The sequence below is a fragment of the Ipomoea triloba genome, chromosome 5 (assembly GCF_003576645.1).
Source record: "Ipomoea triloba cultivar NCNSP0323 chromosome 5, ASM357664v1".
NCBI lineage: Eukaryota > Viridiplantae > Streptophyta > Magnoliopsida > Solanales > Convolvulaceae > Ipomoea > Ipomoea triloba.
The window spans coordinates 28918848-28934495 of record NC_044920.1 but is presented as its reverse complement, the minus strand read 5'-3'; the positions used below and the strand labels follow the sequence as shown (position 1 = coordinate 28934495).

The 15648-nt window shown below is 35.2% G+C and overlaps 1 protein-coding gene across 1 annotated transcript; it reads right to left on the bottom strand.

The window, feature by feature from the left end:
- Positions 1-4010: 4010 nt before the first annotated feature.
- Positions 4011-8297, bottom strand: LOC116019910 (RNA-binding protein 38-like). The gene is made up of 8 exons (XM_031260291.1): positions 7778-8297; positions 6898-7018; positions 6643-6769; positions 5740-5776; positions 5365-5554; positions 5115-5262; positions 4641-4746; positions 4011-4539 (listed from the first exon to the last, which is right to left on the bottom strand). The coding sequence occupies exons 1-6, from the start codon at positions 8003-8005 to the stop codon at positions 5165-5167; spliced, it is 801 nt and encodes a 266-aa protein (XP_031116151.1). The 5' UTR covers positions 8006-8297; the 3' UTR covers positions 4011-4539; positions 4641-4746; positions 5115-5164.
- Positions 8298-15648: the final 7351 nt, after the last annotated feature.

The following is a 15648-nucleotide window of genomic DNA, read 5'->3' as shown; positions in this document are numbered from 1 at the left end:
ATATTATGTTTTTGCATGCATGCAGCAAAAGGATGGAGCTATTGAAGAGAGAAGTATGGCCTTGAAGATTTTTAATGAGATTGCACTGAAATGCAGAGAACAGGGTGTAAGGCAATATGCAGAAGGTATCCCACTCCTGTTGGAATTTTGCAAGGGTCCAAATCCAGACATTCAACAGGTAGCTAGCTAGTTAGCTAGGTTTCTGTTTGTATGTTTACACCCCGCTTCGCTTCAATTCAATGTGTAGTTATCACACGTACACAAGCTAAGCTAGCTAGCTTCCACTACTTATGCTCAGATACTTTCCATTCACCTGCAGGTTGCTGCCTGTGCAATTGGCATATACGCTGAGTTTGATAGAGAAACGTTTAAGCAGTATCTCCAAGGTAGGTAGCTCAAATAGTTTTTTGGTTTTTCTGCATTCTGTGAACTGCCAGCAAAATGTTCCAACGTTGTCGTCTACTCTCGATCTGATCTGCAGATGGACTATCCAGTCTGGACTTTATACTTCAGCACCCTGATGAACACTTGATTGCTAAAGAAGCTGCTGTTTGTGCTTATGGGAAAGTATGTTTCTTCCTTCGTGAAGAAATTAACTCCTACGAGGTAATTAGCATGCCCGCAAATATAATTAATATATGAACTTTGTGATTTGATTCAAAATATATATATATAATGCCGAGCATTTCGGACTTAACTTCTTGAATATAATATAATATAATGCATGTATGCAGAATATAGACCATTGGCTAATTCATTTGCCAATGAGACGCGAGACTGCCGAAGCCAAAGTTGCCCACAAACTGCTTTGTTCCATGGTTGACTACATGTGAGTACTTCTGGGGGGTCTAGGTTGATTTAGCAATTAGAATCATCTACAAGTAACTCAGTATTATTGTCCTGTCCTAACCTGGTTTCATTTAATTCTCAGGCTAAATACTAGAGATTATCAGGATGGATACTTTAAAAGAGTAATTCCTATTATTGTCGAGGTGAAAAAAAAAAAATTCTCGCTTCAATTCTCTTTTTTTATGTTTGTTCTATTAACATGGATGTTTCTTCTAACCTGCTGCCTGCTTTCCTTAACTTAGGTTCTGTGGATGGGAAAGAGCATAGCCGATGAAGAAACTAAGGGCAAGATGAATCGGCAATTAAAGATGTTCAAGGAGAAATTACCGAGTGAAGAATTTATAAACATACGGAATTCATTGCCTTGGCTTCTGCAGAACACATTGGGAAATTCATTGCTTCACACGTAGCCTCCATTTTCATTTTCATTGAATGTAAGTCAGAGTGTTGTTAGGATCACAGACAGTGACTATTCCAGTGAGCAGATCTTTCTCTAACCGAATCTTGTTTTTAGACTCACTATTCAAGCCATGATTTAAATGGATGACGCAGCTTAAATTGAGGACCTTTAAGCTGCATTTCTTCAAACAAATTTGTTTGGATTCCTACACTATATATATGGCGTGTTGGCTTGGGTTTTAGAATGATGATTTTGATTAAATTGATTGATGTATTAATTCGGCCAGGCTCTCTCCTTATTTATTCTCATCTCAATATTTTGAGTGGATTGATCATATCATTATATGAATATTTAGAGTGTGTTGGTGATGATATTGAAGTGGCATTCATGTAGTCTACTACAACGATGATGAAGGCTTGATTGGAGTAGTTTTTTGTGTAAACCATACTTTATATAGTTTGGTATTGTTCCTTGTAACCCTTTGGTGATCAGGAGTTTAACTTAACCTATTTTTTGGGGTCTGGTTCCTTTTTCTTTATTGATTTTTCATTCTTTTATTATCTAATAATTAATCCAGATAAATATTCTTGTAGGAATCTTAAGTTTTCTTTTGCATTCAAGATCCACAATTTTTTTCATTATAGCTGCTAAACTAGTAAAATCTAATTCAAGAGCTAAAGCTGGCTGGGGATTTTGCTGGCTTGAGGCTTTGATTTTGTTTTAACTGTGTAATTATAATTCATGAAAATATGTACAATTTGATTTGATGTGGATGTTTATTGATGTCTATAAAGTCAGCATAGCAGAGAAATATCATACTCAGAAACACATCTCCTTCATGGCATAAAGCTTCCAAAAAGGGGATAGACGGTGACATTTTTGGCTGCGTTCTATCAGCTGGTGATTAATGAAGTAGTTTCCGGTTGCCTGATGTTTTGGGAAGGGCCATGCCTAGCAGCCAAAAAATATGAACTGTAAGTGGAACCAAATTCTTTGGTCAGATGACAAAGATAGGTTATTCCATGATTTTTCTTCGGTGGCCGTGAGTTCTCCATTGTTAAATGCTTGATATGGTTCATGCATATCATCATCCAAACTCTCCAAGTTGATACACTCTTCACAGAACAATTAAACCACATTTCTTATGGACTTTCAATTGCGTCATTCAATCACGTTCAAGATTCAAGTTTGCCTTGAGTTTGAGACTAAGATTTTAAAAACGAGAGGACGATATGTCACAACACAACTCAGATCATTACTCCTGAGTTTGGGACTCTGTGTGGTTCAAGTTCTCTTTGCCCCCTAAATCCGGTGAATAGTGCAATTAGGCCCCTTAACTAAAAAAAATTTCATTCATCCCTCTTAAACCGGCAAAAAAGTTCAATTGAATCTTAAACGACTTGTTTAACAGGTTACTACTTCTTAGACTAAAATTAAGTGCAAAACTTTGTAATTTGTATCACATTTAGTCATCCTGTCAAATTAATTTATATTTTATAAATAGTTTTAATAATTTTTAAATATTAAAAAAAAAACAAAAAAAACAAAAAACAAAAGCCGGCAGTCTCAGCTTGTGACTGCCGACTTTTGTTTTGTTTGTTTTGTTTCTGTTTTTTTTTTTAATTATTTAAAATAATTGTTTTTATATTATTAAAAAAGTTTTGTAAAGCTATTTTAAATCATAAAAAAAAATTAGAAAATTACATTTTTTGTCCTTAGGTTATAGGGTAATTGTAAAATTTGTAAGTGTTGGTCATATTCACTTTTCGTCCTTGTTATCATTGATGTTGCATTTTTTGTCGCTTTACTAATAAAATATTAGGGATGAAATTTACAATTCTAGTATAACTCGAATGGACAAAAAGTGCAACGCCAACATAGAATTCGTCACTGAGTGTTGATCATACTCACATTTCATCCTCAAATTATTATTGACGTTGCACTTTTTATCTTTTCGTGCTCATTTTTCATCCCTGAATAAATAATGTAGTAGTTAATTAATTATAGTGGAATGGGGTATGAATGATGATGAACGGACACTAGACTATGAGAAGATCGAATATATTGTTTTGTTGGTCCAACATCATATCCTCGACTACTATCTACTCCCGTCTGTGATTGCTCCGATCCACTAACATTAGGTCTACCATATGAGGACCTGGCATGAGATAACCCCCCCGGCACCATTCTATACACAATTCATCATTGCACTAGCGATGATGGATTGTGTTCAAAAAGTAAATTTACAATACTACGCTTAACATTTATACACCAAATATTAATAAGTGAGTCAACCGAAGAGTCTATTGTGAAAAAAATCAACTAATGTTTGGTAATTAGTACGTAGTAGTTTATTTAAATTTTGAATTACTATTTTGTTATATAATATTTAAACTTTAGATTTGAATTACGTGAATATGTGTATTGTTTGGTTGTGTTCATAAAATTAAGAAATATTAAAATTTATGGTTCTAAAACCAAACGGAATACCGAACTAAACCGAAACCAAACTATAATGTTAAATCAAATGATATTATTTTTTTTAAATATCGAAATACTGAAACCAAAAAAAAAAATAAAATTGAACTGAATCCCGAAACGCCCACCCCTAAATCAAATTCAAGCCATTTCGAGATTTCTTGAGTATTTCAAGCTCGAGTAATCAATTACAAACATTTCAAATTTCAAACCAAATTTGTTTGTAGCAAAGCATTTGATCTTCGAGTAAATTTCATGCAAACAATCAAGTGGTCGTGAAATATTTAAATCAAGCAAAGAATCATAAGATTTCTCCATAGATTATTCTACCCACATTACACAATTATACATTCTTACCTTGTACTGGATTTTCAATGCTAATACAATACACTTTAGAAATTTTTTCTGTGTTAACAGTAATAAAAGAGTGACACTAATTCTAATCCGAATGAAAACTAGACTAGACTAGACGTGAGACATGAGTAAATGTAGTTAATTGGAATGGGGTATGAATGATGATGAACTGACACTAGACATGAGAGGACGAGATTGTTGGTCCAACAACCCGAGCCGGACCAACACCATTCAAGAATCATACGTTGATTCTCCCAAACGTGCGATTGCAGGAAACCAGCTTCCTGCAATCACGATTACTTACTGGAATGGACCGGCATGAAATGTCGGTTATACAGAACAGAAGACAGCAAACGGAGGAGCAGCCTGCCGAGTTCCATGTAACCAGAGTGAGCGAGCGATATATTTTACAATGATTTGATTTTAGTTATCATTGGTGGCCACCGACTTTGGAAGACCTACAGAGGAAAGTCGAGTGGTTGGTTTATATATATATGTAAATTTACCGTGACAAATTAAAAGGGTAGGAGAGGAATTCGATTGCAAGAACAAACACTACCTTTCAATGCATTTCAGTTTAACTTCCAAAGGTCAGATTCAAAAGTCGGCCCGCCCTCAAGTAAGAACTTTCGTTTTGCACCTCAGTGATTTCCGGTATCCACAAGCTAAGGAGCATCGATAAAGGGATTAGTCGAAAATCAAAAGGAGGTACGCTACCATCTTAAGAATACAGGTGAAGCCAACAGAAACATTGAGCAATCATTATTGTGTGGACCATGGTCCATGTAACTGTGTGGATCATACTATCAAATAATGTACATTCAGTATAAAAATAATGTACTTTTAGTATATTAAAAATGTACATTGTATTCAGAGGATGTACATTATTTGTGTACTAAATGTTATATAATGTACATTCAATACACAAATAATGTACATTAAGTATATTAAAAATGTATTTTTTGTTATGGTCCACACAGCACTATGTGGACCATGGTCCACACAATAATTTGCCAACATCAAGGGAGCTTACAAGTTCAAGATGAAGGAAGATATGGTGCATCTCCGGCCTCCACCCGCAATTCAACCCGACATTTGATTAGAGCCACTACCCTGAGGGAACGGGGGTAAATGTGAGCGGACTGCAATCTGTGGTTGACCCGGAGACGGCATGACAATACCTGAGGAGCAACCCCGCTCATTATTTCAATGCTCAAAACCATGTAAGTGGAGATTAAGATGCAAGGAAAAATGAATAGAAGCACCGATGCTAGCTACAATACCTGAATGATATGGTATTTGCATTGCAGTAGTAGTCCCGTCTGTGATTGCTCCACTAACATTAGGTCTATGATACTGTACCATATGAGGACCCGGCATGAGATAACCCCGCATCATTGTATACCCGGGACTGCCAGGTTGGGGAGACATGTGACCAACTGGCAACGGATTTGTGCCTGATAAGCCATAAATCTGAAGACAATTTTCCCAATTTCAGAAGCCAGTACAAACCAATGCAGCCAGCAAAGACATTTCATTGTAACATTTTCCAAGACATTTAGTGCTCACTAAACTGATTTGGAAACTATTTCAATTTCAAAGTACTCCGAAAACATTTTTAAATCCATTATCAGCTAGAGTTCGGAATCCAGACTTGCCTGAGGGTATGCATATTCAGGGGCATAAGCTGGGTACCTGTCAAACATTAGGTAAAACATAAACAATTCATTAAATACAACCAAAAAATTTCAACTCAGATGTTCGAAACTAGCAACATTTGCATGTTTGTGTTAGCAAAATGTTGGTAAACTGTGTATGCAAAGATGTTTTCTGAGTGGCTGAAGATCCGACATTTGTGTAAAATGTTTGAGACTAGCAGAATCTCAACAAGCCGCTTCTCCCACATTATCACGAGGAAATTTATACAAGGATCATATATTTGTAAGACAGACTAGAGAAACAATTGCAAGGTGCCCTAACTCTCTCGCTTCCCATCATTCATGCTTTTTAACGGGGAAAGAAGTTTATGATAAACTTCAGCTATATAGCATGGCTTCTACATGGGATATATACAGGGTAGGCAGAAGTCCAAACAAATTAAGCACTTCACATCCCACCCCCTTAGTTTAAATAATTATAACCAGAAACCAGATAAGAGGTTGAGAAAAGTACTTTGAATAACAAATGGTAAGCCACATAAACGTATTTTGTTTTATTAGATTGAGAACTAAGCTCTGTTGCCAAAGAAATTAGATGTACACTAGGTTTCAGAAACAAAAGATTTACAGGATCAGCAAAGACTTTTTTCATTTAAAGTAGCAAAGTTCTACTTCGAAGTGTTGGAGATGAAAATACCAATTCAAAGATTATGAGATGTCTGCCACACTTGGCACCTGGAAAGGTCAATGGAAAAAACATGTAATCAGATGATTCTATATTAGTGTGGAACTGGAATTCTCTGTTCGACCTAGACAAATCCGATAATGAGCAAGCAATGCATATTCAGACCTTGGCACGCGGGGCAGGATCAAACCCTTTGCTAGTGAAGTTACATAACTAACCTATATGCAGGATAAGGCACTCCAGGTTGATAGCCATACGGAACTGGCAGCTGGTAAACGGGGTTCCCCATGTACACACCTCTAAAAGCCTGCGGCCCGAGATGGGGGAGGGTTGACCTAAAAGATCCTGTCATCAGCACAAACAATGGATAAAATAACATTGATCACCCCATCATCATGTATTTAAATTTAAAACCAGTAATATAAAGAAAGTACACTGGCTAATCAACCAAAACCACGGAGACGAGATGATACCATGAAGAAATGGTTGGGGTCGGCCAAGTGAAGCCAGATTGCAGTTCGCCCTCCTACCATCAATAACTGGATTTGGGTTGGCACAAGCCCTACTAGCAGCTTCAGGATCCCGGAATGTCACCTAACCTCCATAGAGATCGTATTCAGTAAATACCAAGAAAATAATAGAGCTAGATTCAGTAAAAATAAGCATCAAGAAAAAAGATTGTGACCATGCAGACCCACCACAAGTCCACATCATGAATGCAACATAGAACATAAAATTTGCAGCATACTAGCTAGATTACCAAAGAGAGGTAAGTCTATGCTCATTGGTTTCTTATTTCTAGCCTTCTAGGCAGATTTAATTCTGTATCTCTTGGGTCCAAACACCACTTTCCAACCCAAAAATAAAAAATTCCCCTATGTATATGATGCCACAATTCATTAGGGCACTACAAAATCAAAAACAAGCATCTGGCCCGCACGGACAGCTCAATTGATTATTGTGTAGTAAAATGTGACCGTGCGTCTGATAGCCACAGCATGGCAGTTACCACCATATATTGGGGTTCCTCGGGGACCGAGCACTGGTCCTCCCACCTAACGGAGTCAGCACCATATATTGGGGTTCCTCGGGACCGGGCACTAGTCCCCCCACCCGACAGAGTCACCGCAATTTACCACTCCGCTATGTGGGCAAGTATTTTGCACATCTCTAAGATCAACACAACAAACAACCAGGCAGGCAGCATAACGAATCAATCAAACACAAAGAATTAACTAAGAATTAGAGCACAGGACGAAATGAAAAAGTCAACACAAAAGCTGTTTCTTTAGTTAATATAAAAGAGAGTGATATATATATACAAAGCAAAGCCAATTGATCAAGAAGACTCACAAAGCCATAGCCTTTGGAACGCCCAGTATGCTTATCCGTGATGACGACGCCCTCAAGTATATCACCGAACTGCTCAAAGTAGCGGCGCAGCGACTCGCTCTGCGTCTCCCACGCCAGCCCTCCCACGAACACCTTCGTGAAAGACGTGTCACCAAACTGACCCGGGCCTGGACCCGACCCGCCTCCCGCCGCCGCCGCCGCCGCCGTGCTCGCGTGCTGCGCCGCCATCTACCAGCACACAAAACCTCGTATTCCCAGAATTCTTCTTGCCAAAACCTCGTATAATCAGAAAAGAGGAACCCTCGCAAAAACCCTTGGCGCCTAGCTAGCTATGGAGCTCGATGGCGGGGGCGGGGGATTGAAGGAGGGAAAAGAGGAGAGAAGAAGAGAACGTGTGGGGCCGGAGGGCACCGCGTTAGGTGAAGCCAGCAAAGCCACGAACGTATTCTTGGTGAAGAGAGAGAGAGAGAGAGAGAAAGACAGAGATGCTGACAAAGGTGTACTGGTTGTGTCTTCAGAAATGAGAATCTACGAGAGATTTAATTTTGATTAATAATAATTAAGAAAAAACATTAGTGTAAATTGCTGGACTGCTTTCATAATTCGTATTATGGGTCCATTCTATAATAATTAGATTGGATACTGACATACTGTAATACACATCATTTGGATATTGTCTGCTTTGCAACTTGTAGCCTGTGGGGCTGTGCAGCTTACTCAGCATTATACATATCTAACCCTAATAATATTATCACAAATCATATATATAAAACCATTTTGATTTACATAAAAGTCTGCCGTCTCTATTTAAAATAAAATACATTTTAAGTGAAATATGTCTTACTTGTAACCCTAATCTATAAAAGACCACAAGAAGGTAAATCAACATAAATTATCATAATTGATTGACTTAAATTAAAAAAATATAATGTCAATATATAATTCTTATAAGAAGTCAAACTTAAAACTTTATGATTCTAAGTCAACTTGTGACATTTTTGCAGCAATCATTCATTTGCTTTGAATACGCTCAGAATGATACAAATTTGATATAAATTTATCGTTTGTTGATGTTTCACCAAAACTTTTCAAGAAATTTCATACTATAACTAAATTACAAATGAGTAAATGCCTTTTTTGGTCCTACTTTTATTGGCCAGTTTCTAATTTTAGTCCGCTTTTGTTATTTTTGCCACATTGAGTCCATATTTATTAGATGTGTTTCATTTTTAGTCCAGCGTTAAGTATTCCGTCAAATGAACGTAAAAAATAGGGATATTTTGGTCTTTTCATGCATTGGTGGTCTAATCTCCTTTACTCTTTGCACTGTGATTTGGCTTTGAATGAGGAGTTCTTCAGGTCTCCTTCTCCAACGTGCCGAAACACTCAATGCCATCACCAGAGCAGCTCACTGTCGGAGAAGGAGAAGGAAGAACGTCCTTGAGCTGTCGCCGCCGCCAAGCTCCACCGGAGACAGGGGGAGAAGACGCCACCGCCGCTGTTTACGCCTGAGAAGAGAGATGGTTGAAGATGGACCACCGCGTCGTGGTCACGGCCTTGCCGCTGGTCTACTTTGCCCGTCGAGAAAACAAGGAGCAAGAGGGAGAGATGCCGCCGCCGAACACCAAGCATCGTCGACGCCATAGCTGCTCACCGGGAAGAGAACACTTGTGGGCGGCTTCCACGAAAACATGATCTCCGCCACCAGCTACTGCTGCAATACCGCTCGCTAAGAGCAGGGGAGGTCGCCGGATCTCTCACATCATTCAAAGTTCTCTCTCAGATCTCCTCTTTCAGGGCCATGATTGTTGCGTTAGTCGTGTTCTGTCGCCAAACGGGCGCCGGTTGAAGCTTTGTTGTCTCCGATTTTTGCGGTGAGGATGACATCGAAGAAATCGGTCGCGGCGAAACTCAACCGCCGATCGTTTCCTCTGAAGCCTCCACTCCTCAACCTCAGCCGGAGGTCGCGGTGAGGATGATGCAAATTCCTAATCCAATCGCAATCGCAATCGCATCCTTCCAGCAACCCAAAACATAAAAAGACGAAAAAGCCCCTGAATTACACAGCCAACTAACGGAAATACTAACGCTGGACCAAAAGTGGAACACATATAATAACAAAAATAACAAAAGCGGACTAAAATTGGAAACTGGCCAATAAAAGTATGACCAGAAAAGGCATTCACTCATTACAAATCATCTAAACTCATTTAATACTCTAATTTAAAAATAAATAAATAAATAACACTTTTTCACCCCACAAATCATTTGAACTTTACACTTAAGTCTTAGCCCACCCCCTTACCTTCCTCTACACTCCTCTTCCTCCCAGGCTCCCACTATCAATTTAAAAAACAATTCCAGAGTACTCCCCAAACAGTTGTTAAAGAATAAAAATGTTTAAAACGATAAATAAAAGATTCATAAGCTACAAATTCAACTTATGATGAGGTAAATCGAGTCAATCTAAATTCGACACCAAATTATATACTTCTGTCTTCTGCTTAAATAGAGTTCAACCTAAATCTAAACCCACAATGTTCGTGGCAGGAAGCGAACCACACGATTGCCAGAAGTCTTAAGTGAGGATTTTGTCTTTTTTTTTTTTTTTTTTTGCATATATTTTTTTCTCTCTACATTTTCAACTGAGAAAGTGAATTGCATGCATTATTGGAGGATAACAAGACAACGTAGACCTGCAAGGGAGGGGTTGACAGGACTATGTAACTTTCTCCATATACGGGTGTAACTGTGTAAGAAGAAACAAAAATGATCAGAATGTACTTTTCAGTGCTTGCATGCATAGAAACAACCAAAATATATCTGAGAAGTAACTACTGTTTTGGACAAAAAAGGTTTTGTGTTTCTTTAGTCAGCTAGCGTCTCCAACCCGATCTACCACCATAAGTTAACGTTGTTGAATTGATTGTTTGAGAATAATTTTGGGGTTTTCTTGTTTTAAATTGATATAGAGAGGTAGTGGTATGGAGGAAGGGGGTTAAGTGTAGCAAAAAATGGAATGGGTTATGGGGAGGATACAAGTTTTAAATTTTGATGTCGAGTAGTTTATCATTTTAAACGAAAGAGTTTAAAGTTGTGCAAATTAGTATTGCTACTTTAATGTGGTTTGTTGAAAACTATCAAAGGTTTATCAGTTTATATGTGTAATAACTCGCAAATCACACGGGATACGATAAGATGGTATTGCCTATGAGTCGAACTCGTGACCATTTAGACATAAGTAGTTTAAAAACTTAATTTTAATTTATGCATGTGAGATCACCGTCACAATAGCCTTGTAATACTTTTTAATGAAAATATAATACTTTTATATGAATAAAATATTATATTTTTACTAAAAAAGTATTACATTTTTGAATAATGTTTTTCAAGAAACAAGTACAGCAATATTTTTTAATAAAAATATAATATTTATTAACTTATAAAATATTAATTTTTAGTTTAAAATATCACATATTAAAAAAAAAGTTCCACGCCATTTTTTGTGATTTTTAAACGGTGTTAAGCATATTTCTTAAGAGTATTAATTTTGACATTGTTATATTATTTTTGGGTCTGTGTTTATTTCATGATGAGGATAATTTGCGGCAATCTAATTTCAACTTTCAAGTTGATGATAGTCATCAATTGCGTCATTATTTCCAACAGAGTCTTAATTATTTGGACCCATAAATTTAAAATCTATAGATGATAATATTATTTCCAGTATGTACACAGAATTTAATTTCCATAGTTTTGCGGCTACAAATTTAAAAAAGGGCTGTGATGATTGATTAGATATTAGATGACGTGTGTGTGAAAATTTTATATTTTTTGTCCTTAAATTATCACTTAAAATCATTAAAAAAAAAAAAAACTAAAGAGGTTTTCAACGCCTTGATTTTTTTTTATTTTTTTATTTTTTATTTGTAATTTATTATTTAACTTTATATTAATTTTTTTTAATTAATTGTTGATATACATAGTATTTATAATTTGATTCTGAATTGTTATTTCATTATTTAAATTTAAATTTATTTTTATTTAAAATTAAAATTTGAAATTATTAATTATAGTGAAGTGAATAAAATAATCGATAATAATGCGTAAAAGATGTGCCAAAAAAAAAAAGAGAAGAAAATGAAAAAGGATTGAAGAGAAATATGAGAGAATATTATATCACAATGGGAGCATAAAATGGAGAGAAATATTAGTGATGCCCTTAGAAACAAACAAAGTAAGGGCAATCATCCAATCAAGTTGATTTGACAACTAATTTGATAATCACATGATTCCAAGTTAAACTGTCTATTTGTTTTCTTGAATTGAGCTGGTTAAAAGGCCACGTGTGTGATCGAACCTGTTGCACGAGATCTTTTTTAATGCAATTATCGGACCCTTATTTAAAAAAATAAAAAATAAAAGGCAATAATGCTTAAAAGTCTTTGATGAAAACCAAAACAAGAAACTAAGATTGATTAGGTATATATGGGGTAGTATTATATTGTTATTATGATGAATATGAGTTAGTGGAGACATGCTGGTCAAGTGGGGGGAAGGGATAAGGATGATTCGGAGGGAGCGAGGAAGTTGCATGTGGATTGCGTTGGTGGAGATGTAAAACGACCGCCGGCTAAAGGACACACAAATGAAGCTGCTCTGTTGGTCGGCAGTTGCTGTTCGGTTAAACTAAACTAACTAAACACCACCTTAATTTCCTTCTCTCTTGTCGGCAGTTGCTAGCTAAGTTTCCTGCCCTCTTCTTTATGCTTTCCTTCCAATTGGCCGGTTTTGTCATGTCACAATATAATTATACACTCCAACAATAATGAAATATATGTCTGCGTCTATAGAATGATTGTAGCCCGGCCCAGAGATAAAGGTTGAGACCAAGACTAAAATGAACAAATATTAACGCTACTTATATTGCTATTCATTTATCATATCATCATCATTTATAAACACTTTGTAATTAATAATTGAAGGGCTTTGTACTCTCTATTATTAAGGTGCAATTTCTAGATGTATGTTGAAAGCAAACGTGATTACCTTCGGTTTCGGTTTCGAATTGACGGTTCACAGTCTTGAAAAATGAAAAATTGGAACCTTTTAAGAAACTTACACAATTTGAACTGTCGATTTGAATTAGATTTTTTTTTTCTAAGAAATTCTATTATCGATTTTTAAAATAGTATAAATTCAATAATTTATATATATATATATATATATATTATGTGGCATTTAGATTGATTATTTATGCGAGAAAATAATTAAATTTGAATAATACTTGACATCCCACTCCATTAATGACAAAGTACTATATATTCATGTGATATTTTAGATATTTTTGTAATATAATCACTAGGAAGTATAAATTATCATGTATATTAGTGTTATTGTATTTTCACATGAAAAATGCATGGCATTCAACTTGGAGTGGATTTATACAAGTTGACCAACAAAAAATTACCATTTTTTTTTTTGTGAAAATATTTGATAAAAGCCCTAGCTATGTGGTCCAAAATAATATAAGCGTGCCTATATGGTCCAAAATAATATAAATAATTGTATCTACATAACTTAGTACAAGATTCATAAGGCACATGGTGAACCTCAGCGGCTCGACCTATGTATAATTTGTAAATAGAGTTTACTTAATGCACATCCTCGAGTTGTAATCGTGAATTTTAATTGTAAAAAAAGAGGGAATTAGATTCTTGTATTTATCAAATCACTGTACATTCTAACTCCCATTTGTGGGATAAAATGCATTGAAGAAATAAAATTTTCACAATATATGGGCTTCATGAGCCTAAGTAATATTGCATGACATTAAAGGTGCCCAAGAACTACTTCAGTATAGTATTGTTTGGATATCCAATTGAAGCAAAACCATCAAATCCCTTTCTATGAATAGCTTCAACTTTATTATAAATATAAAATTCAACATTCTTCTGACAAATTTAAGGTTCGTTATGTTTTCGTTATTATATTGAGGCTAGATCCAAACTGGGAATGTAGACTACATTTTAATGTGTGGATCGGCCCAAGGAGGTGGATTGGACCTGGGCCAAGGTTGGAAGCCTAGTTTACCAAGAAGGCCGGCCCATGATAAGTAGGGAGTTTGGAGGCAAATTATTGTGTGGTTGTGTCATGTGTCAATCATTATTGCATGGACCAAGATCCACACAGCTGTGTGAACCAAAAATAAAAAGTACATTATTTTTGTACTGAGGTACATTATTTTTATACTGTAGGTACATTATTTTAGGGTACATTATTTTTGTATTGAAGGTACATTATTTGATATATACTGTCAAATAATGTACCTACATTACAAAAATAATGTACCTTCAGTATAAAAATAATGTACTTTTTATTTTTGGTCCACACAGCTGTGTGGACCATGGTCCATGCAATAAATTGCCGTCATGTGTGGACCACGATCTAAAACGACGTCGTTGAATTTTATGAGTTAAAATAATGTACATTATGAGTTAGAATAATGTACTTTATGCGTTAGAATAATGTACATTATGCTTTAGAATAATGAAACTTCTGGGTAAGATAATGTACTTTATAGTTAGAATAATGTACATTATGAGTTATAAAAATGTATGTTACAGTGAGTCGCGTGATCCAAAAATTATATGGCTGCAATTGACATATTATGTGTCTTCAATTAATAAATTATGTGAATGTAAAAAAAAAATTGAAGACACATAGTTTGTTAACTACAATTATATAATATATTAACTGCAAATACATAATTTGTATTGCAGGTTTGAATCTTGTTGGTCGTACCTCCTTTAATATTTTATTCCCTCTCTTTAAACTATGTGTGCGGTGCTGGTGTGCATCCACCTTCCCCTCATTAAAAGTACTTATAAAACACAAAAATTGAAATTTAAAATAAAAATAATAATAATAATAAATTAAGAAAAAATAATTAATTTGATCAATAAATAGTAAATATGGCATGTAAAATGAAATAAAATGAATATTTTATTAAGCAAAATAGTCTCGATTCAATTTTGATGTACAATAATATAAATTTAATTTTTTTATTTCATTAGTTTTTATGACATGGCAGTACAAAGTGACAATGCAGCTATATAACATGCATGGAAATGATGACATGGCATTCATGATGTGGCATTTGTGCATTAATTGGTGATAACAACTTAATAATTGCATCCTCAAAAAAAAAAAAAAACAAAAAAAACAACCTTAATAATTGCATATGACGAAGTGTTGACAAGACAAAACAGTGAACCTTTTTTCCAAAACAATTCAAATGATTTGGTACAATTAAATCAGTTGAATTCGATTTTTTTTTTTTTTTTTTGAAAACAGTTGAATTCGATTTGGTTGGCCTGTTTTTAGGAATTTTAGCTTTATTTTTATTGACCCTATTTAAAAAATACACAGTTATAATATGAAATAAATTAAATACAATCAGCAAACTAAACAAATGGTTTCCAAAATACTCCGTAATTAATACGGAGTAATGCCAAAGACCTTGTGGTCTAGTGGCACCCCGTGTCCCGGAAAACACTCTCACATGGATGATGGCAGTGGGTTTGTGCTTCAGTAGGTTGAGAAAGTAGCTACGAACAGATATTACACTGTAGCAGAGTCAGTAGCACTCAAAAAAAAAGAAAAAAAAACGGAGTAATAATAACTTTCAACTAAAGAATAATTAAACATCAGATTGACTACCACATTAATCAGGAAAATTATATAATGGACCATAGTTTATTATTATAATACCATATATGAGTTCATTATAAAATATCATTAATCATGATGATTCAATATTATAATAATGTAAGTTTATTATAGCAATACTATATTATGAAAATGAACAT